Raw genomic sequence first — 27,505 nt, 5'->3', positions numbered from 1 at the left:
ACTTCTTCTAAGTCCCGGCGTAACCACTTGGTCCATTCAGTTACAGCCTGCGAAACCAGACCAATAGCAATTATTGGTCTGAAAGCTGATCCAATCAAGGAAAACATGGTGCGAGACATAGCTTCTATCTTGCGATCCACTGGATCTTTAAAAGACGGAGCGTCTTCTAAAGGAATAACCGTGGCTTTATTCAATCTAGCAATAGGTGAATCCACCACAGGTGGTTCTGTCCATTTCTTAATAAGGGTTTCCTCAAACGGATAACGCCTGTCAATGCGTTTAGAAATATTAAAAGTGCGTTTTGGCAGACGCCATTCTTCTTCGATTGGATTGCCAAAACATTTGGGCAATGGAAAAACCTTCGCCACTTTGATGCGCTTTTTAGTCCCAAAAGGGATCTCAGTTTCAGCTATTTCTGATGGAATACCCTGTAACCTTAAAGTCTCTTGAACAGATACAATGAGTGCGTTTACCAACGCTTCCTCTCGGGCTATGGCGGATGCCGAAACATCCTCCTCACTGTCTGAAGAGACAGGACCCGAGACACCAATACCAGATGAAGTACCTGCAACTGCAGAAATAGGCTCAGAGTCTGAATCCGAGGTTTCAGATAATAAGGGGTTAGGCGGGGGTCGCTTTCTTGCGCCCTGTCCCTGACAAGCCACTTCCACCCGGGACACAAAAGTTTCCATAATAGCTGACAAAGATTCAATTGTCAATGGGGTGCTGGAGGATCCCGCAGACCCCTCGAGGGGATCCGGAGGAGATACATGAGTGGCAGGGTCCATGTTAATACAGGACACCTTTGCCAGCAAAACAAAAAAACTTTTTCTTTTTTTTTTTTTTTTTTGTGTGTCTCCCCCTAGCGCAATAGCGCCCCTCAGAGTACCTGCTTCTCGATCCCAGAGAGAGAGAGAGGGACCCCCAAGGCTCACCAACCGATGCAGTGCAGTTTCCAACAAACTGCAGTCAGCGTCTGTCTTACACAGACTGGAAGGAGCTGTTTGCTTTTTCCCGGGCAGAAGGCGTGGCTCCGCCCCCTGTGTACGCCTTCCGGCGTTCCCAGCCCTCCACGAGGTAGCTGGGCTCACAAAACATGGCCGCCCCCATAGAAGAGACATAAGACTCCAAAAACATGGCGGCCGGCGTGACCTGAGGACATACATGCATTCGGTCTACGGCAAAATGGCGGCGGACCGCCGATATCGTCTTCCCAGCACATCCACCTGCACTCTGCTAAGAGGTGACATATGGATCTACAGAGATACACTGCACATAAGGTAGGATTATACCTCCTATGTCTGCTGTAATGTTACAGTCTGCTGGGTAGAGTGTTAGCTCTTGAACCAAGTCCACTTCCCACAAACACATGCTGTATTACAAGGGGGACTTGTAAGTATCAGATATATACTGACCATATATGGAGGGGCCCATAATATATACTGCCTCATAATGAGGAAAAAAGGGAACGTTTACTCACCATACCGAACCGACAGGCACCCTCTCTTCACAATACCCTCTCCACCGGGGTGGGGGTTTGTGGACGCCTCGACTCTCTGGTACCTGGCGTCCAAGCGAGACTTTTAACTCGCAAAGTCAGTCCCTTTACTGGGACTCCGTCGCGGCCGACCCAGCGCACTGGTCTGCACGCGCTCGTAGGCAGAAACCGGGGTGACCACTGGATCTCAACATCCAGCCCGTCGCCCGGCCCCGCATACTTACTTGAATATGTCGCGGCCGACCAAGCGCAATGCCATGGTCTGCGCGCGCTCGTAGGCCGGCTGGGGTGACCACAAGTGTCGCCCAGTCCGGCATTTTTGCTTGAAGATCTCACAGGAAAAAAAAACACTGGAGAAAACTACCTAAAAAATGTCTTTTTCTTAAAGAAAAAAAGTCTTGCCAGGACCAAAAGATCCCAGCAAGGAACTTAGGTCCTTACTCCTGACTAGACAGAAAAAAACTGATTCCCTGTAGCAGAGAGAGGGAGGATATACCCTCAGGGACTGCCCCTAAGGTGGAGCCAGAACGTTTTTGTCATTCTGCCTAGTCCTACTCCTGCGGAGACAACATAACCCAGCTCTTGAGAATCAAGAAGACTACGTCTGTCAATGAGCGATAGAGAAATAGCCATTGCTCTACCAAAAATGCACTTAGTTCCTAACTCTTCAACTTTGCTTTTTATTCTGTAGTCTGACTAATGAATCGTTTGATGCATGTGTCTAATGAATCATGACTAATGAATTGTTTGATGCATGTGTCTTTACAGAGGAAGACGTTCTAAGATTGCTGTCTAAAGTGAAGACAAATAAGTCACAGGGTCCTGATGAGATACACCCAAAATTATTAAAAGAGCTTAGTGGTGAGCTGGCAAACCATTAACAGATTTATTTAACCAATCATTAGTAACAGGAGTCGTCCCGGAAGATTGGAAATTGGCAAATGTCGTGCCCATTCACAAGAAAGGTAGTAGGGAGGAATCGAGCAACTATAGACCAGTGAGTCTGACATCAATAGTAGGCAAATTAATGGAAACCCTATTAAAGGATAGGATTGTGGAACATCTTAAATCCCATGGATTGCAAGATGAAAAACAACATGGGTTTACTTCAGGGAGATCATGTCAAACAAATCTTATAGATTTTTTTGACTGGGTGACTAAAATAATAGACGGTGGAGGTGCAGTAGACATTGCATATCTCGATTTTAGTAAGGCTTTTGACACTGTCCCACATAGAAGACTTATCAATAAACTGCAGTCATTGAGCATGGACTCCCATATTGTTGAGTGGATTAGGCAGTGGCTGAGTGACAGACAACAGAGGGTTGTAGTCAATGGAGAACATTCAGAACAAGGTCATGTTACCAGTGGGGTACCTCAGGGATCTGTACTGGGACCAATTTTGTTTAATATCTTCATAAGTGATATTGCAAAAGGCCTCGATGGTAAGGTTTGTTTTTTTGCTGATGACACAAAGATATGTAACAGGGTTGATTTTCCTGGAGGGAAACGCCAAATGGAGAAGGATTTAGGAAAACTATAAGAATGGTCAGAACTCTGGCAACTGAAATTTAATGTGGATAAGTGCAAGATAATGCACCTGGGGCGTAAAAACCCAAGGGCAGAATATAGAATATTTGACACAGTCCTGACCTCAGAAGACTTAAAGGTGGGAAGACAATGTAATAGAGCAGCACGAAATGCCAGCAGAATGCTTGGATGTATAGGGAGAGGTATAAGCAGTAGAAAGAGAGAAGTGCTTATGCCGCTGTACAGAACACTGGTGAGACCTCACTTGGAGTATTGTGCGCAGTACTGGAGGCCATATCTCCAGAAGGATATAGATACTCTAGAGAGAGTTCAGAGAAGAGCTACTAAACTAGTACATGGATTGCAGGAAAAAACTTACCAGGAAAGGTTAAAGGACATTAACATGTATAGCTTGGAAGAAAGAAGAGACAGAGGGGATATGATAGAAACTTTTAAATACATAAAGGGAATCAACTCGGTAAAGGAGGAGAGCATATTTAAAAGAAGAAAAACTACCACAAGAGGACACAGTTTTAAATTAGAGGGGCAAAGGTTTAAAAGTAATATGAGGAAGTATTACTTTACTGAGAGAGTAGTGGATGCATGGAATAACCTTCCTGCAGAAGTGGTAGCTGCAAATACAGTGAAGGAGTTTAAGCATGCATGGGATAGGCATAAGGCTATCCTTCATATAAGATAGGGCCAGGGACTATTCATAGGATTCAGATATATTGGGCAGACTAGATGGGCCAAATGGTTCTTATCTGCCGACACATTCTATGTTTCTATGTTTCTAGTCCAAGAGAAGAACTGGGTGGGCTGATCAGGCTTCCAAAGATAATACAGGAAGCGTGCACAGGACTCAGTACGGCTCTGAATTTCTGCACTTATCAAAAAATGTAAAAAACACTTTCAATTATATGTTTAACAGAACAAAGGGGAGAACAATAGGAAATATCATTGTTAGGAGTGACATACACTTTAAAGCAGTCGTTCTCAACTAAGGTTTTGTGGAACCCTAGATTTCCTTCAGAGGTGTCCAAGGATTTCTTAAGCTGTGCCTGATTTACCGCTGCATGCATGGTTCAAGGGCAGACCAATGCCACTTGGCAAAGCCAGAGGCATGGCCCCAATGAGATGTTTTATCTACCTATAAGTGAGGTATGCTGATCAACATTGTAAGGGTTCTATTCTGCACACAGCCAAACATATGAAGCATTTTGGCAAATGATCTCTGATGAATTGGTTTTAACAGGGGTTCCCCGACACCCAAAAAATATTTTAAGGGTTCTTCTGGGGCAAAAAGGTTACCTGCTTATATTTTAAAGCCTGATTCAAAGGATAAGCAGAAAAATGAAGCATGGGATACTGCGGTTATGTTTTTACAGGAAAAGCTGAGGTCTGCACATATCTTCTGCTGCCTGTTTCTCCAAGCACATTGATCCTTTTATTATTACAATGTTCACTGAAATTGGTCTCTGCCTATGCATGTTCTTTATATACGCAGTTGTGGCAGGGTTGCTTTGAACATAAACGACAACCAAATAAATACAGATACACACAACAGATAAAATAAATCAGAAGTCAGTACACTTATGCTGGCCATACACTAGCTGAAAAATCGTTCTGTCATTTGGTCCGTTCGTTCGTTGTTCGTCCAGTTAATGGGCACCAATAGAAAATCGGTTTTAACTTTTCAGAGCTGAAAAATTGAAGGAACAGTTTGGAAAATTCTGCCGAACAACGATAAATTAAAGGTTAATGTGTTTCTCGCCCGAACTGTTTGGTATATGTGACAAAATGAATGAAAAAAGGATTCATTTATGTCCATTGAATGATTTATCGATCAAAACTCGGTCATTACATGATGGAACGATCGTCTGCTCTTACAGCTGAGTGTTCGTTTTTCGAAAATAAGTTTAAACGATTTTTCGTATAGAGTATGGCCAGCATAAGATAGAGTCCTTCAATAAGACAAAGGTAGAGATTTAATAATCTCTGCATTTAATCAAGATTCACCACTGACTTCTGGGTTAAAGTGGAAAGAAGGGCAAAATGCAAAAATGACAAATATGAAACAGTCTGTCAATACCAATAACACAACAGATTTGTTTTTTTCTAGTCCCTCTATAACAAAGTTTTTACTTGTTCATCCAGTTTGTAGATCCGTTATTTTTCTACTTCATTTAAACGTACCAGTTACAGGGGTTGGGACATATAACAATACTATAAGCCTGTATATTAGTCAGTTTTATTCATATAGGTTTACTCTATTTAAACAAAAAAACTGTTGTTTTAACTGCTTAAGGCTGGCCGTACACGATGCAAATTTCTTTCCTGCAACCACGGGTTTTAGGAAAGAAATTTGCATGATTCCCCCACCAACACAGGCAGTGCTGATGGGGGAATCCCCCCTGCCGAGCCATTGTCTGCTGCATAAATGCAAGAGAATCCGGCAGGCTGGTTGTACTCAAGTTAATTGATCGATCCACTTGGTATATTTAGCCTGCCCATTAATGATTCGAACCGCAAATGGCCGGCCTTATAGCTGAAGTTGAACTTTCATTTGTCTGTTATCTCTTAGGGTCCTTTCACAGGGCACGTAGTCTGTTCTGTTTAGCGGAGGATCGATCCGCCAATCCCTGCTGAGCAGGTGGATGACAGCTCCGTCTCCGCTCTGTGTGCAGAGAGGGAGGTGTCAGATCCTTGCTGTCCTCTATGGGGAGATCGGATGAGAAGGGACCGCCTGTCCGTTCTCATCCGATCCCATCCGATCCAATCCTCCAGACGGATGGAAAATAGGGTTTTCATCCGTCCGGATTTCACGGACAGGATCGAATCGGAGAGCAGCGGGTGTTTACAGGGCTACCTGCGAAAATTAAAACTGCTGTTGTAATGTTAGTAAAAAAAAAAAAAAAACTGTAGCACATGTTATTTTTCTATTTTCCACAAAATTCCCCTGTAAATTACGTGACGTTTGAAGTTATATATACACATAGGGAAAGCCATATTTGCTCATTACATTTCAGGGATACACTGTGGTTGAGCTTTACCTCTCATTCTCACAGGGGTTGATTTACTAATGGTGTATAGACTAGGGATCGAGCGATTATTGGCAATGCCGATATATCAGGGGCCGATATGCACTTCCCCCGATATATTGGAATCGGCCCCTGAGGTTACCGATATTGCGGGAAAGTGCATGTACCGGGGTGATCCTTGCAGCTAGAAGCATCACCCCGGTACCGGCGTCCATAGCCGACGGTCGGCTGTCTTGTAATGACAACCGATGCGGCTGAGAAGCTGCGGGAGGGGACCTCCCACCAGGAGACCCGGGCATCCTACCTCCACGGCCGCCGAAGAGAAGACTCGACCAAAGCCGCATTCGGCTCTGATTGGGTCTCCATGTAAAAACCCAGAAGTGATGTCATGACTCACTTCCCGGTATTCGGTGCCAAATTCAAATAAATGACAGCATTCAAAACAGACAAACTTGGCTGTTTTGAATGCTTTTAAGTGCAGAGGAGGAGTTTGGGGTCTTTTAGACCCCAGAATCCCTCCACAACTGTACCTGTGAAAAGTAAAAAATAAAAAATGTATTAAATGTCTGAAAATATCGGCCAATATCGGCCGATACCGATATCCGATGACCAAAATATCGGTATTGGTACTAAAAAAACAATATCGGTCACTAGTATAGACTGTGCACTTTGCAAGTGTAGTTGCTCCAGAGCTTAGTTAATGAGGGGAAGCTCTGCTGACTTCTATCATTCAATCACATACACACAAAAATGCTGATTTTTTTTTTTTATTGTCCTTGCATAGGATTGGGCATTCTTTGCAAAGCGAAGCTTTAGATTCTTTACAAAGCAGAGTGTGCCTTTAGTAAATCAACCCTGAGTGTCATCTTACTCACTAAAAACAGTTCACTTCCTTAAGCCTGGTACACACTAGAATTTTTTTTTTCAACCCAGCGGGAAGAGCCCTGTACTAACAATCTGGTGTTAGTACAGCGATCTCCCCTACTGAGCTATTGTGTTCTGCAGCACTCTCAGTACTCTCAGCCATTGGCTGAGATGATCAGATGCTGATAAGCAGACCTTTTTCGGTCATGCCACTTCTACAAAAGCCGAACACTCAGCCGGCTGCCATGCACACGGGCTGAATGTCGGCCGGATTCTATTGAACCAGTCTATACCGCCCGATATTCGGCCCATGTGTACACTGCTTAAGTGGTCAATATCTCATCTCAACAGGCAAGTGGAAGAAACCAAGTAACTGTACTGCACCACTGAGTGCAGCCTAGAGGCTGTTCTATTTATTCAGTGCATTTTTATTGGTTGAACTAGATGGACTTGTGTCCTTTTTCAACCAAACTATGTAACAATGTAACAATAACAAAATATGGAAAAACAAACTTGTAATTATGAAAAAAAAAAAAAAATTCCCATCAAAATTTAAGGTAAAAAGCTAACAATAAAAATGTAAAATGTGTGCTTACTGAAAACACATTATACTCTCCTGTTAAACCAAATATATAAGCATCAATCTGAAAACTACAGACAATTTTTATTTTTTAAATGTTTTAAAAATAAACTTACTCTGAATTGCTTGGACTTGCTGGTGTGTTCATAGATACACTGCATGGGAAGGAAGCATAATTAACAATCAGAATCATGTTTTTCTAAACAACTGTGTTATTAAGTTTTCAAAATAGCCATATAATAAAAACACAATTTTGATTTACTAAAACTGGAGAGTGCAAATTCTGGTGCAGCTGTGCAGGGTAGCCAATCAGCTTTTAACTTCAGCTTGTTCAATTAGGCTAGGTTCACATATATGCAAATTGGATGAATTTTTAACCGCATCTGATTTGAATAACATCGGACATGTGTGAATCGGACCGGCTTTCATGGGAGCCGCTTCACACATGTCCGGGGTGTCCGTGGTCTGTTTCTGAAAAGGGTCCTGTGCGATTTTGGGTCCGGTTTAGGTGCTTCAAAGAAAAATTTTCACCTGAATCGCACCTGAACCGGTGAACAAAACTGCACCGGACTCCGGACTGCAAACCGCAACCGGACATTTGTGAACCCAGTCTTAAGCTTTGACAAAAAAACTGGAATCTGATTACCTGCCATGCACTGCTGCACCAGATTTTGCACTCTCCTGTTTTTGTAAGCCTCCATTAGCACTTGTACGACTTCAAAGTTGCCACAACTTTGGAGTGCAATTTTGGTGGGGATTGGATGTGACTTCTTGTCCCTCTGCAATGTCTTGTCCACTGTTGATCAACTGTTACATGTAAAACATTCAGGTATGACTTTCATGCAACTTTTGAGGGTTAAAATTGAAGTTGATGGCCCTTAAGACGCATTAAAGTTGCACCAAAGAAGTGCATGAACTACTTTCGAATTGCTGCTGCATTAAAATTGCACATATATGAATGGTTATCATTGGAAAACATAGGGTACGACTTGTCATGCGACTTTGATGTCCAAAGTCGCATGACAAGTCCCGCAAGTGTCAATGGGGTGTAAATCAAGCCCAATGAACCACCTAATCACATTCCCTGTCCAATGCTAAGCATTGGCAATAGGGAACAATATATTGTTTAGTATTCTACGGTCACTGTGAGATTATTTAATACAAATATGCATTTTGGACTGATACATATTTGCAATGTGTTGTTTCTGGCAGACATGGAAGATTAAAGCGTGTAGAGAAAAAATAAAACCCTAGGTCATGGCACCTAAAATATTCAGCTAGTCATCCAGGTGTGGATATTTGTACATAGTTACATTGCTCCAGCTGGAAGCTGTAAATCACTGATGTGGACCCCGTTACTCCAGTGATCTCCACCAGCTTTCAGGCCGTGAACCGAGCAACTGCCTGGCTGGTGGCTGCATTGTGACCACAGGAGGTTGGCTGCTAGGCACAGGCCCATTCAGAGAATACAATGCATCTTTTCAATGAATGCATACCTTTATTTGATTGGACGAGATCAAGAGGCGGGGCAGTGAAAGGAAAATTGCTATTTTCTTATTTATAAAAATAAATAAACTTACTCTGAAGGGATTGGCGTTGTCGGAGTTTTTGGTATATTCAAAGGTAAACTAAAAGAGAAAAAAGTAGTGGTATAAGTGATTGGCTTTACATGAAACTTTTACGCATACAGAATACTGCTGTAATTATATTTTGTTTACACCAAATAATTTTGAGTGCAATTAACCACTTGCAGACCACCCACCGTACATATTTTGCAGCAGACTTCCAAGTATGGGGCGACCCGCTCCCGCTGTGATCTCACACAGTGGGAGCTAAGCAGCGGGTACCCCGGACTCGATGTCTGCCGATGTCTGCTGGCGACTGCCAATTACACAGGACACAGGCAGAACGACAATCTGTCTATGTAAACAAGGCAGATTGTCCTTCTGTCAGAAGGGAAGGTATTGATACTGTGTTTCTGCAAAACCGAAACATGGATGTTTGCCTTCCCCTAGTAAAAGCACCACCTCCACTACAGTAAATCACTAGCTAGGCATACATTAAACCCTTTGATCACCCTGTTTAACCCCTTCCCAGCCAGTGTCATTCGTATAGTGACATATTTTTTTAGAACTGATCACTGTATTAATGCCACTGGTACCCAAAAAGTGTCAGTTAGTGTCTGATTTGTCTGACGCAATAGGGCAGTTCCCCTATAAGTCGCTGATCGCCACCATTACTGGTAAAAAAATAAAATAATTAAAAATAAATGAATAAAAATATCCCATAGTTTGTATATGCTATAACTTTTGTGCAAACCAATCAATATACGCTTATTGGGATTTTTGTTACCAAAAATATGTAGTAGAATAGATATTTGCCTAAACTGATGAAGAAATTAGATTTTTTTATTGGATGTGTTTTATAGCAGAAAGTAAAAAATATTGTTTTTTTTTCCAAATTGTCGGGTTTTTTTTGTTTATAGCGCAAAAGAAAAAATACCACCAAAAAGAAAGCTCTATTTGTGGGGAAAAAAGGACAACAATTTTATTTAGGTACAGTGTCGCACGTGCAATTGTCAGTTAAAATAACGCAGTGCCATATCGCAAAATAATTACCTGGTCAGAAAGGGCTAAAGCCTTCTAGAGGTCAAGTGGTGAAATCACAGTATAAACGCAGTAGAAATGCACAAAAAAATGTATTTTAATGAGTCTAGTTTATATCACTGCAGTGCTTTTATGTCCATTTAAAAAAAGTACAGCAGGCTGCATTTTTCCACCTGGAACGCTTTGCAAACATGTATCACATAAACGCACCACAACCGCATGTAAATGCAATACAAAAACAAAACCAAGCTTGTTTACACCAGATGCATTTGAGCACATTTTTAAACATTAGTACAAAAGCATATGCAGGAAAAATGTTCAGTATCTCACAAAAGTGAGTACACCCCTCACATTTTTGTAAATATTTTATAATCTCTTTTCATGTGACAACACTGAAGAAATCACACTTTGCTACAATGTAAAGTAGTGAGTGTACAGCTTGTATAACAGTGTAAGTTTGCTGTCCCCTCAAAATAACTCAACACACAGCCATTAATATCGAAACCACTGGTAATAAAAGTGAGTACACCCCTAAATGAAAATGTCCAAATTGGGCCAAATTAGCCATTTTCCCTCCCAGGTGTCATGTGACTCGTTATTGTTACAAGATCTCAAGTGTTAAATCATTTTCACTCTCTCATACCAGTCACTGGAAGTTCAACATGGTACCTCATGGCAAAGAACTCTCTGGGGATCTGAAAAAAAGAATTGTTGCTCTACGTAAAGATGACCTAGGCTATAAGAAGATTGCCAAGACCCTGAAACTGAGCTGCAGCATGGTAGCCAAGATCATACAGTGGTTTAACATGACAGGTTCCACTCAGAACAGGCCTTGCCATGGTGGACCAAAGAAGTTGAGTGCACACGCTCAGCATCATATTCAGAGGTTGTGGTCAGGGAATAACTGAGTGAAATACCATTTAAAGAAGTACGGTTGAGGCGTGCCGAAACCGTGGTTCGGGCAGGCCTGTAAATAAAGAGGGCAAAAAAAGGAATAACTTAACCAAAACGACCTTTAATACACACATATCCCAAAACGGAAAGCAAGACCTGTAGTGCTATGTGGCCAGATCTCTAAAAGCCAGTCTGAGTTCATTCTCCGGCTGGGGAATGTATCGGCTGTAAGCAGAGGACTTCCATCGGCCCATACTTTTGATAATATGCACTGGTATGTTGTGGCTAGATGCTGCCGAAGCTGCCCCTATACGGAAGGAATGACCCGAGAAAGCTGCAGGGTCACAACCTATTTTTGAGAGCAGGGTTCTCACGTATTGCATGAACTTCGAGGTGGTGAGTGGCAAGCCGTGGAGACTCAGAAGGGGGGCATCTGGGCCACGACCCGTCACGGATGGGAGAAGACGATCCAATAACCGGACCGGGCACCATTGATTTCCTGTAGGGTACAGGGGAACGTCAACCGGCGGCCCCACCTGGTTGGTTTTGGAGTGACGTAGTGTCAGGAGGAAATGATCCCCTACTTTGGTCAAATCTGCCACCTTCAGCGGGTTGGAGGCCCCGTCTAACCTACCCGCGGTGAACTCGCTGGGGCGCAAGAATCCATAGAAGGCCAGGTATATGGCAAAATTGATAACACGATTTGTTCCTGCCTCAAACGGCCGTGTGTCCAACACGTCAGACAAGGCCCTAAACCTGCAGCTGTTGATCGGTTGACGTCTCGCGGGCTTGCAGCCCTCCAAGCGAAGGATGCCTTTTAAGATGTTTTTAATTGGCCTGGAAGACATGAAAGTACTGTGACTGGGGTGTGTGTTGATCACATGAAACTGCACCCCTGATAGATAAAGCTTGACCGTGCTGTGGGCGAGTTTCATATTTAAGTGGCAAAAGGAGGTGAACGCCACCATGGTGTCTAAGGAAAAAGGATCCGAGATGCTGTACTCCGTGATGAATCTGGAGAAAATGGTCAGAGCCCGATCGTACGAGCGCCTAGTGTTGACGGAGAGTGCTGATTGAGCCAGCGTGCTCCCATGGGCCATGAGTTTGGCTAGTCCAGGATGAGATCTTGAAACCGAGGTGGCGTGTCTGGGATACTCGCGGCTGTGGGGTGCAACTGGAAAAAGACCTGCAATTTGCAACGAGAAAGGGCGTCAGCTGCTGAGTTGTGAGAACCTGGCACATGCTCGCAAATTAAGTGGAACTGTAGGGTGGCAGCGAGCCAAGTTAGTCTCCTAACTAGGCTCATGATGGTGAGGGATGAGGAACGGCCCTTGTTGATTATGTCGCAGGCTGCCATGTTGTCCGTGAAACATTTTACTGTCTGACCTCCCCACCGGTGTCCCCACACCCGGGCTGCTGCCACTATGGGATAAATTTCAAAAAGGGCGGAAGTGCGGTTAAAAGACGGTAGACTGGCAGACTCGGGTGGCCAAAAGTCTCTGAACCAATTGTCCCCGCAAATGGCTGCAAATCCTGAATGTGCTGCCGCGTCGGTCCATAAGACTGGGGAGTGGTCGGTAAAAGGCGGGATGAACATATTCACCCCGTTCCAATGTGCCAGAAACTGCCTCCACATGGTCAAGTCCGCCTTGGCCTGCCCGTCCAACGAGACAGTACTCCCGTCGTGCGGGAGGCCAGGGAGCAGACAGAGAAGCCTGGAGACAAAAGCTCGGCCTTGGGGAATAATCCTCATGGCGTAGTTCAAGGAACCTAGAAGGGACAGTAGGTCTTTCCGGGATGCAGAACCTTTGGCAAGGAACCCCTCGATCTCTGCCCTGATCCTCTGAACTTTGTCCGGGGGCAGGCTTGCCTGCATGGCGACCGAATCTAGGCAAATGCCTAGGAAGGTCAGTTTGGTGGAGGGACCTATTGTTTTCTTTTCGGCTACCGGAACCCCTAGGGCCGAAAAGAGTGCCACCGTTTTTACCAGGCTGAGCGGAGTGGCTGTGGGACTCTCCACTGTCAGGAAATCATCTAAGTAATGGATGATGACTGGACAGCAACCGACATTTAATAGGAGCCAGCACAGAGCCTCAGCAAATAAATCAAAAATCTTGGGGCTGCTTTTGGCCCCGAAGGTCAGGCGGATGGCAAAATAGTAAAACCCCCTCCATTTCGCACCATGCAGATGCCACAGTGATGGGTGTATGGGCAGCAGCTTGAAAGCATTGGAAATGTCCGTCTTCCCAAGCCAAGCTGCTTTCCCGGCTTTCAGGATAGCCTGAATGGCGTGATCCACTGTAGTGTACTGTAGTGAAAACTCTTCGGAGGGAATAAGAGAATTGAGGCTTGGCGTGGCGATGGAATGAGGAGCCGAGAGGTCTATGATCAATCGTTTTTTATTATTGTATTTCCCCGTGGCTACCCCCAATGGGTTGGTTCGACAGCAGGAAAAAGGAGGGGTACAGAAAGGACCTAACATGAAACCCTTGTCTACCTCTGTTTTCAAAAGAGTGTCGACTACAGCCGGGTCAGCCAAGGCAGACTGTAGGTTTTTGCACTCGATTGTGCCTGACGGGAGTGCCACCAGACCAGTGTGGAACCCTGTCGTAAACCCTGAAACTAAAAAGTCGACTAGGTCTGGAGAGGGATGGGATTTCAAAAAGAAGGCCAGGGAATCGACCTGTACCTCGGTCAGTCAGCTCTTGGGAAAAAGGCGACTGGGGCACATGGACTTGGCGTGGGCCCGGAAGCAGGTGGAGCAGATATGCAACAACCTACAGGCACTGAAGCTGCAGCCCCCCGCGTTGAAGTTGTTGCATACCTGTGCCTTGCCCAAGAACACTATCGGTCTCCCCAGTTTGTCTTTGGCGGACTTCTGATCAGACCTGCTGGGGCCCGGGGTGACCTCGCTGGTGGCAGAAGAACTGGGCTCGACGGTACACAAGTTGGTGGAGTGGGAGTTTGAAGCACAAGTGGCGCATGCAGGTGGCACAAGCCCGGCAAAGTGGCGACAGAACAACTCGGTGTCCAGCAGGCCCCAATCTATCCTGATGTTAAACTGGGCAAAGGTGGCTGAGAATGAGCGGTGATAATCGTAGAAGGTGGTGCCGCCATACTTGTGCCCCAGGTCGACCAACTTGTGTAGCTACAAATCCAGCTCTTCTCTGCGATGAGGGAAGTTAAAGCAGACCACGTCCCGGAACAGACCGAAGGCCAAGACAAACTCGGGAATGGACAACTTCCTGTTTAGTCTGGGGTCCTTGGCCTTCAGAACCACAGACAGGTCCCCGTAATTGTAAGTCTTGCTCTCGACAATGTCTTGAGAGGCAATTAATAGCGACATGAGATTCACATCCTTCCCCTCCAGAATGTCTTTCCTAATGTTGGGCGGGACCATGTGTGCTGGTGTAATGATGTGAGGAATGGGGCCTGAAGGAGTTGGCATACCTGCAAAGGTGCCCTGAGGGGCTGGCAAGCCAAAGACCTGAGAGGGCAGGGAACCTGGGGAAGCTGCGGAGGCTGGTACAGGGGTTTCTAATTTTTCCAACCTCTGGCTTAGGCTACTAACGGAAGCCAGAACAGACGCCATGGTGGCCCGGATTTCGGCTAAAGCGTCCTTGAAACTGTCCCGTGCGTCAGTCCCTGGTAGTGGGTTGCCGGTATTGGATACCAAGATCCTGTACAGCTCCGCCTTCCTGGCTGTGGCCGGAAATGGTATCCCCCTCCGTCTTAACTCGGCGGCAATCTTAGGAATGGTCCATGTCCTCATGGAACCAGGACTTGACGGAACCAGGCTACCTCCTGCAACGGGAACGGAAACCGGAGTGGGTGGCCTGGCTGGCGTGCTAGGCAGGGAGAGGTCGTCTCCTAGGTCTGACGCGCGAGACATGCTGGGATGACATGAAAGGGAAAAGAAGAGATGAAAAACTCATACGACAGGGCGTTAACTGGCGCTTTTTTTTTTTTTTGGAAACGGGGGACGTGAGGCCCTGCTAACCCCAGGGGCTGGTGGAGGCACTAACTATGATTTGGACCTAAGCTGTGCCATGAATGATGGCGGGGTGTAGGCCTCTGGGAAGGTGAAGCCCTGACTACCCTGACCAAATAGCGAGACGCTAGCTATGATTTGGGCCGATGGGCGAAAGTACCTCCGTGTGAGGATGGGTGTTGGTCTCGCGATAACTACAAAGTGACCTGCCTAAGCTCCTGACCCCCCACCCCTGCCCCCCCCTTGCGCCAGTTAACGAAGAGGGGAAACTCTTGGTAACGGAACAGCATACCTTAGATGACTCTTGAGGTGTCTTACTTGGTTGAACGTCTGGTAATGTTCAAGCAGACTACCTGTGGGTAAGCAAAACCGTGGTTGACGCCATGGATGTGAGATGACATGAGAACTGACTTAACCGAAGTAATGCCCTACGAGCGCCAACCCTAGTGTGCGAGGGGGGGGGGTGGCCTGCGTAGGTGCCCCCCCCCGGACCTACCACTAAGGGGGGTGACCAGACTGAGGTATGAACCAGGAGATGTCGTGACCTGGCAGCGGTGTGAGCCAGTTGTGCGTCCGTGCAGTGATGGACGAGTGACCATGGATGCGTAAGAAGGTGGGTCTCAGAGGTCGAAGACCCGTGGCGTGGAGACCGGAAAAGGATGGGGGACGGCAAGGCTTGCGGGAGCGTGAGTCCTGTGCGACCCCCCCCCTTCTTACCTGTGGTTGGACGACCCCCAACCCCCCCCTCCCTATCCACCTGCGGTTTGATGCGTGTGAAACCGATCCCCCCCCCCCCATGGAACAGGCATGGGTATCTAATTGAGTGTCAGCTCCCCTGCCTGAAGGCTGGTTTTAGAGGCCAGCAGGGCGCAGCACCAGTCTGGCCTGGGTGGCAGTGTGACAACTGTGGCAGTGTGACAACTGTGCAGTGTGACAACTGCCCCCCCCCCCGAAGCTCATGACTGAGGATTTGAATGAACAAGTAAACCCCTCTCTTGGACCCCCCCCCCCAGGCAGGTGAGCAGCGATGGTAGGAGGGGGCGGCTGCCTGCATGTCCCAGGTGCGGAACACGCCCCCCCCCCACCCCTAGAGATCGGCGCTGCTGCAAGAACATACACTGTTTTTTTTTTTTTTTCCCATTCCCCTCCTCCGGCCGGAGGAGGAGGGACCATGGAGGAGGGACGAGGTTCAGTGCGTTAGTGAGGCTGCGAGCGGATGGAGCCTAGTGACAGTGGGGGCTGGGGGGGGGGGGGCGCGGCGCCGCTCCCCCCCCCCCGAAGGAGGCGGTGTAGGGTGCCAGTGGAGACGGGGGAGAGCGGGGTGAAGGCGGGGGTGTCCGCGTGGTGCCGACCATTAGCGTGCTGGCACAGGACATTCCCCGCATACTCACGGCTTCCTGAGGGCTCCTGTGGGTAGCTGACGGCGGTATGACGATCAATGGCTGCGTCGGATGGGCGTGGTCCGGTACCCAAAACGTCAGCCCAGTGAGGAGGGCGGCCTGACGTTAAATAGGCCGGCCCCTCCCCTCCCACAACTGCAGGCTCCACCTGCCCATTTGTCTTTGAGAAATAGATGTATGAGTTCTGCCAGCATTGGTTGAAGGGGTCGGGGATCAGCCTGTCAGTGCTCAGACCATATGCAGCAAACTGCATTCAATTGGTCTGCATGGATGTCGTCCCAGAAGGAAGCCTCTTCTAAAGATGATGAAAAAGAAAGCCCGCAATCAGTTTACTGAACACAAGCAGACTAAGGACATGGATTTCTGGAACCACCTCCTGTGGTCTGATGAGACCAAGATAAACTTATTGCAATGTATCTTCTGCAATAAAATGCTCCTACCCGCCCGCTCGCTGTCCTCTCTGGATTTGTAACCTAAGCAATGCCTGTGCAGCTCAGCCTAAAGCGCTGGGCCTGTTTCTGTATATCAGAATGACGGCCTCCTGTACATGCGCAGAAGTAATGTTGTACTGTGTCAGCCAATGAAGATGGCTAAATGACCAGCATACAGGGGAAGATGGTGGCACAGATGAGGGACCATTGAAAATCTGCGTATTAACCCCTTTAGTTCCTCTTTAAATACAGCTGAAATTTTAACCACTTTGCCACTGAGTACCGTAGTACTACTGCGGCAAAGTGGCTCGTTATCGTCTGACGGCGTAGACCTACGTCGTCAGACACTCCCCCTTGTGGGCGGCGCCGCGCGCCGCCGGAGGCTCGCTCCCGCTGTTTTCAGTCACAGCGGGAGTCGGGCCAGGGGAGGAGCAGCGGCGATCGACGCTGCTCTGCCCCGATCGTCGGGGATCTAGTGTGGAGATCCGCCCGCCTGTGTAAACACAAGCGGGCGGATCTCCCAAGTGACAGATCGGAGTGTTCAGCATAGCTGAACACTCCGATCTGTCCCTGGCTCACACAGTCACCTCCCCCCCCCCCACACGTCAGTAAGCACCAGGCATACATTAACCCCTCCCTCTCCAATAAAATTAACCCCTTCCCTGCCAGTGTCATTTTTAAAGTAACAGTGCATATATATAGCACTGATTACTGCAGTAATGTCACTGGTACCCCCAAAAGTGTCAAAAATGTCAGTCAAGGGTTCCGATCTGTCCACCGCAATGTCGCAGTCCCGCAAAAAAAAAAAATGGCAGCTCGCCGCCATTACGCGTTAAAAAAAAAAAACACCAAAAATGACAGAAATCTTTCCCTTTGTTAGTAAACGCAATAACTTTTGCGCAAACCAATCAAAATACGCTTATTGTGAATTTTTTTACCAAACATAGGTAGCAAAAAAAAACAAATTGGCCAAAAATTTAAAAAAATTTTGATTTTTACATTTTTTTTGGGGGGAATTTCATATAAAAAAATGTGAAAAATATTGTTGTTTTTTCAAAATATTTTTGTTTATAGCGCAAAAAGTAAAAATCGCACAGGTGATCAAATACCACCAAAAGAAAGCTCTGTTTGTGGGAAAAAAAGGACGTAAATTTCGTTTGGGTATAGCGTTGTACGACCGCGCAATTGTCAGTTAAAGTCGCACAGCGCCGAATCGCAAAAAGTGGCCTGGACGTAAGACAGCAAAATGCTCTAGTGGTAAAGTGGTTAAAAAGGTTAAGGTAATAGAACTGTTGAAAAGAGAGAAATGACTGAATGTAGTGTTAACACATATAAAAAATAAACGTAGTTCACCAGACTTTGCACCTGTATCCACATAAACATTGCCTTAATAAACGTCTATAGGAAAGAAATAAGAACTAAATTTTTTTTGCCAATTGACCGGCATGGTGGAAGTCTGGCTGTATAATCACATCTGCATATCATACAACTGATCCTTTTGTACCGCACACAGTCTAGAAGTTTGGCTAAAGCTGGCCATACACTAATAAAATTTTGAACAAACATTTCAATTTCATTTGACAATAATTCAAAATTTCGTAAGCTTTTAATATTCAGTTTTAAAGCCATTGGACTTTCCTGAACGAAAACCACATTCACTGTTAGAAATTCATTTATTCTAAAAAAAAAAAAAAAATTCCATCCTGCTCAAATTTTCTCATCCTTGCTTCGAAAACGAACGCCGATTTAACTACAATACAATTAAAACAAGAAAAAAAAATGTTCCTAAAGTATAACTAAATAAATGTTTTCGTAGTTTTGGATGGAGTGGAGAGGAATTAGAAAAAATTTCAGTTTTTTTTGCTGTCTATGCCCCGGTTTAGGGTGATCCACCCTCTCTATTTGTCCTGTTTACCATTATTATTGAAAGTGAAAGTAAAAGAAAATCCCACATTTTGGATTGTCCAAAGAAAAGTAATAGAGGGGAAATCTTCCAATGGGGACACTAGTTCTAGTGACCTGGGGGTCCCCAAGGAATTCCCTTAAACTGCAGGGATTTCCTCTCACTTCCTGTTTGGCTTTGGGACCGGAAGTGAAGGGAAATCTCTGCAATGGGACACAGATGGAGTAATAAAATCTGACAGGGGTTATAACCCCCCTTACTCTATCCAGGATGAAAAAGAAAATGTTGCCCATAGTTATACTTTAAAACTAACACATTTCGAATGAAACTGTACTATGTATATGGGCAGCGTAAAGTTTTAGTTCAAACCCCCTCATCTGGGCTCTCTCTCCTTTTGCACAGTAGCTCTGAGCTCAGCGATGCTGCAGCTGAAATAGTGAACCAAACGTGTGGGGGTTTGAGAGCTCACCGTTGTGATGGTGAGGGTGAGCAGGGAGTGTCTTAACCACTTAAGCCCCGGAAGATTTTACCCCCTTCCTGACCAGGGGGTATTTTGCGATTCGGCACTGCGTGACTTTAACGGACAATTGCGCGGTCGTGTGACGCTGTATCTAAACGAATTTGGCGTCCTTTTTTTCCCACAAACAGAGATTTCTTTTGGTGGTATTTGATCACCTGTGCGATTTTTTGATCATGCGCTATAAACAAAAAAAGAGCGTAAATTTTGCAAAAATAGCAATATTTTTCACATTTTTTTTATATGAAATTCCCCCCAAAAAAATGTAAAAATCAAAATTTTTTAACATTTTCGGCCAATTTGTTTTATGCTACCTATGTTTGGTAAAAAAAAAAAAATCGCAAAAAGCGTATTTTGATTGGTTTGCGCAAAAGTTATCGCGTTTACTAACAAAGGGAAAGATTTTTGTCATTTTTGTTGTTTTTTTTTTTTAACGAGTAATGTCGGCGATCTGCGATTTTTTTTGCGGTACTGCGACATTGCGGCGGACAGATCGGACCCTTGACTGACATTTTTGACACTTTTGGGGTTACCAGTGACATTTCTACAGTAATCAGTGCTATACATATGCACCGTTACTGTAAAAATACACTGGCAGTGAAGGGGTTAACTTTTTTTGAAAGGGAGGGGCTATGTGTGTCCCTAGGGGCGTGCTTTCTACTGTGATTGGCTGTGGCTTCAGATGTATGAACAGTGATCAACGGTTCTACATAGTAGAACCGTATGATCATCCTTCATACACAGGGGAGAATGACAGGCAGCTTGTTTACACAAGCCGCCTGACTTTCTCCCTCTCCCCCGCAGGACATCGGGTCCGCCAGTCACACGCGCAGGGGGGGTTCGTGACCACGCAGGAGCGGGAGCGCGCCTCTGGTGGCGCGCACTCGCTCCCTAGACCCTCACAGGCTAGCGACGTAGACCTTCGTCGCTTTGCCTGTGAGGGGCTGACTGCCGATGTAGATCGCCGTTAGGCAGTCGGCAAGTGGTTAAAAACCTCCTTGAAATAAGACAGGATGAGGTAATGCCAGAGTTGTATAAAGTACTCGAAACCCATACTTGAGTAAAAGTACAAGTGCTCGATCAAAAAGTGACTTGAGTAGAAGTGGAAGTGCTCAATCAAAAAGTGACTTGAGTAGAAGTACTAAAGTATTCAACATTTTTTGTACTTAAGTATTGCAAGTAGTTTTTTTTTTAAATTTTGCTACTCAAGTACTGAAAGTAAAAGTACCAGTAGTTTTGAAAAAAAAATTGCTACTCAAGTACTGAAAGTAAAAGTACAAGTACTGTGTTATGTAGTTATTAAAGAAAGAAGTCAAAAGTTTGAACATCATATTGTTTTTTATTATTTCAAATGCAGCTTTTATTTATACATACAGTAGCATTTATTTTCGTATGCGCTGATAATACACATGTTTTGAGCTTCATGAAACCTGCCATCTACTGTTCTGGCAGTGGTAATTTTTATAATAGTAACGAGTAACTATGCAGCACAAAAAAAATATATAAGAGTAGAAGTATTGAAATCATTGAAAAAATGTAGTGAAGTAAAAGTGGAAGTAGGAGAAAAAAATTCTACTCTAGGAAAGTACAGATACCGCCTTTCGGTACTTAAGTACAGTAGTGAAGTAGTTCTACTTAGTTACTATACATCTCTGGATAATGCCACGTCTGGGAGTTTTTTGGGAAGTGCATAAGTGGCCTGCACCTATAGCAAGGAGCATTACCAAACTTTAGTCAAAGCTGCACAGTTTATTTTTATCTACAGGCACCGATCACTTGAACAGGCTGTTTTTGGTAAAGGTGAACTAACTATTTAAGGTTGGACTTACAGAGATGCTGAACGGCAAAAGAGAATCTTGTGGCCATACTGTTGTGGAGTTGTGGTTCACCCACATGTTGTGCATTCTGGAACCATTTACCAAATAGGTGGTCATAGCCCGTCCATAGGCCAAACACCATGGATTATGTTTGGTTAACTGAATCACCCTCTGACCGCTCTCATATGTACTTACCTTGTTGGCTAAATAAGCTGAATTGTTTAGAAGGCTCAAGGCTCAGAACAAAGTGTCTCCTTTTCCAATAGAATATTCAAATATTCAGACTTTACTTAGGTATCTCAAAACACTCTAAATGTTTGATGAATCATATCCTGACTGCTGCTAGGAGGCTCATCTCTGTACATTGGAGTTCTCCTAATGCCCCTTCTCAGATGCAGCTCCTAGACTCCATAGTGGAAATAAGATCGATGGAACACCTAACAGCTGAAATAATGGATACCATGAAATGTTTTCATCCGACACGTGATAACTAGGATAGCTCTCTTTATGGTCTCTTACCCACTAATGTGACATCTTTCTGACCTTACCCTGTCTAAGCTGATGAATATAAACCTTTTCTTATACAGTATGTGTTATCCCAGTGTGACTTCTTTGTGCTGTAATACCAGAATTGCATCCTGTTCCTCAGAAGGTTTGGACAGGATATCCAAACCTAGCCTTTATTATTGGATAATTTTTTCTATAGTTATTTTATTACTTTTTCTTATGATGACAAATGTATATTGTATGATAGATCTGGATTGTTCAACCTTTTGAAGAGCAAGGGCCACCTAAGTGATTTGGTAACCGGTCACGAGCCACAGTTAAATGAAATGGTTCAGAATTTATATTTTTTTTATTTTAAATAGAATAATGAACATTTTCCTTCTGCAGTCGCTGAATGCCGGTGGGATGGAGAGTGGGGGAAAGCCATCCATCAGCGGTTGTAGGAGAAAAATTAAGAGGATTGGTTCCTATACATGCCACCCCCGCTGCCTCTCCTGTCCAAGTATAAAACAGAATGTGACAATGAGGCTGCATGGGCTACCTGGAGCATGGGGCAGGGTCGTCATGGTTTGCCTGACACTACAGCAGTCACATTCTCAACCATGGGGTTTTACTGCCCCCCAAACCGCAAATGTAAATGAGCCCTTAATGTCCTAAACCCTAATAAGGCTGCTTTCAGACTGATGTGCTGCCGTTTACCCTCACCATAGGTACAGCGCAATGCAGCTTTCCTGCAGGTTAGCTGCGCTTTACTATAGACTTCTATTATTTCTTGCAGGTGCGATGCACTTTCCGAAAGCGCACCAAAACTTCTACATTTTGGAGTTTTGGTGCCCTTTCAGAAAGCGCACCAGACTCACAGGATATAATGGAAGTCTATGGCTCAATGCAGCTAACCCGCAGGTGCCCTGCACTGCACATGCAGATCAGTGTGAAAGCAGCCTTAAAGTTAACTCTTTTATAGGTGCTAATATGCCCATTGCAAGAGCGCAGCATATGTGTTGTTTAATACGTTGACCTTTTTTTTTTCTCTTCCAGCTTTATTCTCTAGGCTGCTAGAAAGGGCCTAGGCAAAGTGCACTTGGTATCACTCCACCTGGCACAGGAGCCAGCTCTACGGAGGAAACAAATGGCTTAGGTGGCTCCTGGTAACTCGACGGCTGCCTCCTTCCTCGGCTGCCGGCTCAATACATTCAGATGATCTGGGATGGTGGGTCGGCAAGCCCACATCGCGATTAATGGGTTGCCGGCCCTGAGCATGCGCTTCCCTGGTTGTAGATCGAGGGCCAGATCAGAGAGCTTGAAGGGCCACAGGTTGAGCACCCCTGGCCTAGATGGAATGTTGTTATGCGATTTCACCTTTGTTTTATTGTCATGCTACACTCACAGTGTTTTTTTTATTTGTTTTCTTTTTATATATATGCTTCACTGTACTACCATGTTAGTATTATGTCCTTGTAATGTTACTCTCTTTACAAAACTAATATAAATACAATTAAGAATAAAACAAGAATATTCAAACATTCAGTCTAAAGGAGTCTCTAACATGGGTTGTAGGATCCAAAAAACGGACATAGAAGGTTATAAAAACCTTTTCAATTTAGTTTTATGCACAAAGTCTATTTTACATTTTTTTTTTTTTTTAGCTCTATAGTTCTTTTTCACATTTCAAAATGTTCTCGCCTCTTACTGTGTTCTACACAAATGCATCACTGCCCATAAACAAATTGATAAAACAATGGCTGGTATTTCAAACCTATTTATATAGGCAGATGAGAGGTTTGTAATAACCAACACATATCAGTATGTAGAAAGGAATGCAATTCAAAAGAAAACATGTTTTGGTAGATCTTAAAAGCTGGTAAGTCCAGTTTTGTTTCAAAATATGAGGCTTCATGTCAGCATGATATACACGGAATAGTCTACATGTTTTTCAGGTTAATCATCTATGTCATCATTGGCTACCCGCAGTCCTGCCTACGAGAACAAATAATGTGACTGTCCATGTGACACCTAAAGATAAAAACACATAGATGGATGGATTTTTACTGGCAAGCAAGAATTTCCGGTATTCTCCTGGTAACTAAAGCTGGATACACACTATACAACTTTTGTGTTAGATTTCCTTTAGATTTACCTTCAACTATGTAGTACAAGGGCCTGCCTGTTTGCATACAAATTGAAAGTGTTTAGATTTGACCTCATATTATATGCTTTTGGAAATCTAAAGGAAAAAAATCTAAAGAAAATTGTATAGTGTGTATCCAGCTTAAGCATTAGATGGTATGTAGTTTAAGTAATACTTAAAGATTATTTGATGGAAACTGAATGAATTTGCAACCATGTAACAGTAAGAGCCGCAAGGGAAAAAAACAACACTTGAAGTGTATCCAAAGCTAAAACATTTTTTTAGTTGTGGAAAGTGGTGAGGGTTTTTAGGTGTTTATTACTGTCTTTTTCTATCTGTTAGGGAAAGTTAGGGTAGTGTTCCTCAGAGAGCTATAAAAGAGTTTAAATGAATGTGTGAATGGTAATCTTTACTGCCAAAGACAAAGAAATAAAAAAAGAAATCCAGATTTTTAGCCCTGTGACAATGGATCCAAGGACATAGTGGAGGAGATTTACCAAAACCGGTGCACACAGAATCTGGTGCAGCTATGCACAGTAGCCAATCAGCTTCTAACTTTAGCTTATGTAATTAAGCTTTGATAATAAGCCCCCATTCACATTGGCGCAATTTGACAGGTCGATCGCATGTCAAATCACAGCCTATTGACAGCAATAGGAGCGTCCCAATCGGTGCAACACTTTACTGATTTTCAAAAGTAGTTTTAGCGACCTCAGGGGTGACTTTAATAGACATCTATGCATGAACCCGCACAGATATCTTTCAAGTCACCCCCGAAGTCGGAGTGAAATGCGGCTTTGAAATCATGCAAAATCAGGTGAAGTCACACAATTTCAAAGCAGCTAAAACCTAGACGCTTGTTGGTTACTATGCACAGCTGCACCATATTCTGTGTGCACCAGCTTTAGTACATCTCCTCCACTATATCCTGGGGTCCACTGTCACAGGGGTTAAAAGTCTGTATTTTATTTTTCATTTCTTTGTTAGTAAAGATTACAATTCATGCATTCATTTAAACCCTTTCAGAGCTCTCTGAGGAACACTGCCCCACATACTCTGATCACAAGGTTGCTCGGGTTCTCAAATAATGAAACAATTGGATTTGGGATAACACACTGTGCACATTCCCACCAACTTGGCCCCTAGACTGGACTTGCTGCTTCAACCTTCATTGCTTCCTGCTGCTTTCCACCAGCAGGATCTGCTTTAAAGGGACAGGTAGGGTTGACCCTTGCCCCGTTGTAGAAACATTCTCTAAGCTGGACATAGATGGATCAAAATTCAGTCAGTACCTGCTGAACTGCATGTGGCTGCTCCTGCTTGAAAGAAACCATTATATTAAAATTGTCCAATGGGCTTGTTAGAAATATTTTCCCAGTCAGCGATTGCAGCCAAAGGTGCAAGAAAGGAGAGAGCGGCGCCAGCTTAGTATAGTACAAGTTTATTTAACACTGTTAAAATTGGTGACTCACTGTCCGAGGTTGGGTGAGACCGGTACACAAAGACTGTTAGGGTCATCCATCTTCCTCTTCCAGGATAGTGGTCATAGGAGAAGGTGGTGAGGTTCCAGAGGTATAGCCGAGCCGCTGTGGGGCTGCTAGTTGTCACTGGCCGCAGCGCAGCATGCACAACAGGGCTCCAGCTGCCGACTTCTGATCCCTGATGACATCACTTCCTGGCAGGAGAAAAATAGGGGTTGCCCAAAGGGCTGCAGCTGCTGATCACTGTATTCTGACAGCAGAGAGTCCAGCCTGTCAGAATACAATGTGTCAGTGGGAATTCCCCTATCCGCCTCAATTGTGTGGATGGAAGAATCCATTCATCTTTATTCGTTCAACCCACTGGCTGAATGAAAAGAAAATGATCCATCTATGTATCCATGTATTCTGACAGTAGAGAGTCCCCGCTGTCAGAAATCAATGTGTCAGTGGGAATTCTCCTATCCACCTCAGTTGTGTGGATGGAAGAATCCATTCACCTTTTTTCATTCAGCCCACTGCCTGAATGAAAAGAAAACAATCCATCTATGTATCCATGTATTCTGACAGCAGTGAGCCTCTGCTGTCAGAATACAATGTGTCAGTGGTAATTCCTCTGTCCACCTCAATTTTGTGGATGGAAGAATCAGTTTATATTTTTTCGTTCAACCCGCTGGTTGAATGAAAAGAAAATGATCCATCTAGTCCTGGTCACCAACCTGGGATGCCTCTTACCTTGCATAATGGGTTTGTTAATTATGGCCACCGCTTTGGTTTTGAACTCTAGGACTCTAGGACCGATTTCTTAACAAATATTCTCTACCACTACCGAAAATAAATTATTATAGTTTACCTCTGTTGGAGATCACAGGATGTCTCCGCATCTTTGGTCTCCGGTGTTTCCTTTGACTGGTTTGCCATTAAGTATTCCATCTTGTCTTGTAATTCATTATTCTAAACAAGATCATAAAATTGCTCACATCAGAACAGTTTTAAGCCTCTATTCAATGTTTTATTTTATCCATACAAAAAATGTCAAACATGCCTTGCTGCATACATTATCTTTTCTTTTGTTTGAAACTGCACTAGTGTAGTGTGATGAATACTAAACATAGAGGTTAAAACCAAAACCAGACAATACTTTATAACACGAGTCATTACAAAAATATGATCATTAGCAGTATATACTAAAACAGCCATAACAGCCCCGATAATAGGCTTCTGTTGCTGCACTTCAATAAAGGGAGGAGTAGAGTTATTCAGACAAACAAAGGCAGCACTGTACACCAGCTTATACTTGTCACGCATTACAACACTGCTGCTAATTTGAGATAATAGACCCAAAACTGTAGTAGTAATGACCAGAAAAACACTATGAAGCCTAACCCTATCCAGAGCCAATGGACTATAATAAAGCCTATTGATATGACACACTAAGAAGTTACAAATGACTGCTATTGGCCTGCAAGTGAAGTCATCTTCAAATAGACCAGAGGTTCCTCATTGTGGCCACTTCACCAGCTAATCATTAGTAAAACTGTAAAACAGATTTTACGTCATACCTCTCCTTCCAAAAGTGCTATCCTTTCCAGCAGCTGTTGAATAAGCAAGTCTTTGTAGTGGACCTTTTTCCTTAGAAGCTCAATCTGCATTAAATAGAAAATAATTTTTCACAATAAATTCTGTATTTTATTTTATTCATTGCTTTATCAGAGCATATCAGAGCAGCTCCACTGGCATGTAAAGCCTAGTACACACTAGAAGTGTTTTTTTTCATTCAAAGAAAAAAAACCGACAGCTCAGGTCGGAGCAACTATACTAACCATGCAATGTTAGTACAGCGATCTCCCCTGCTGTGCTATTGTGTTCTGACAGGGGGACGACCCCCACCAGAACACTCCGGTCAGTGAAGAATAGCTGGCTTCTGTCTGGCCAGCTGCAGTACACATTTCTATTGAACCGCCTGATGCCCAACATTCAGCCCGTGTGTACTAGGATTAAAGGGATTGTAAAATCTTGTTTTTTTCCTATAAAAATAACAAATATGTTATACTTACCTCCTCTGTTGCAGTTGGTTTTGTACAGAACGGCCCAGATCCTCCTCTTCTCGGTTCCCTCTTCTGTGATCCTGGCCCCTCCCTCCTGTTCAGTGCCTCCACAGCAAGCAGCTTGCTATGGGGGCACCCGAGCCAGGTCACAGCTCCCTGTGTTTATTCAGACACATTAGCCCCACCCCGATCCCGCCCCCTCGTGACCTGCAGCCATCTTGGTACACCAGCATTGCAGCTGTACACCCTGTTTGCTGTTTGCTTTGAGTTTT

At 44.4% G+C, this 27,505-nt stretch overlaps 1 protein-coding gene across 3 annotated transcripts in view; it reads right to left on the bottom strand.

Annotated features, from left to right (window-relative positions):
* LOC309554943 (myocardial zonula adherens protein-like) overlaps positions 1-27,505 on the bottom strand; it is a 173,167-nt gene that overhangs the window by 10,012 nt on the left and 135,650 nt on the right. For all 3 annotated transcript variants that reach the window (XM_082256693.1, XM_082256692.1, XM_082256694.1), the window contains 4 exons: positions 26,748-26,831; positions 26,039-26,139; positions 9,094-9,141; positions 7,630-7,668 (listed from right to left, as the gene is read on the bottom strand). In XM_082256693.1, the coding sequence (XP_082112819.1) occupies positions 7,630-7,668; positions 9,094-9,141; positions 26,039-26,139; positions 26,748-26,831 (272 nt within the window). The remainder of the gene's footprint in view (positions 1-7,629; positions 7,669-9,093; positions 9,142-26,038; positions 26,140-26,747; positions 26,832-27,505) is intronic.

Source organism: Pelophylax lessonae, assembly GCF_965119305.1.
Source record: "Pelophylax lessonae genome assembly, chromosome: 4".
Taxonomy (NCBI): domain Eukaryota; kingdom Metazoa; phylum Chordata; class Amphibia; order Anura; family Ranidae; genus Pelophylax; species Pelophylax lessonae.
Note: the sequence above shows the minus strand (reverse complement) of the source record. Positions and strands in the feature narration are given on the sequence as shown.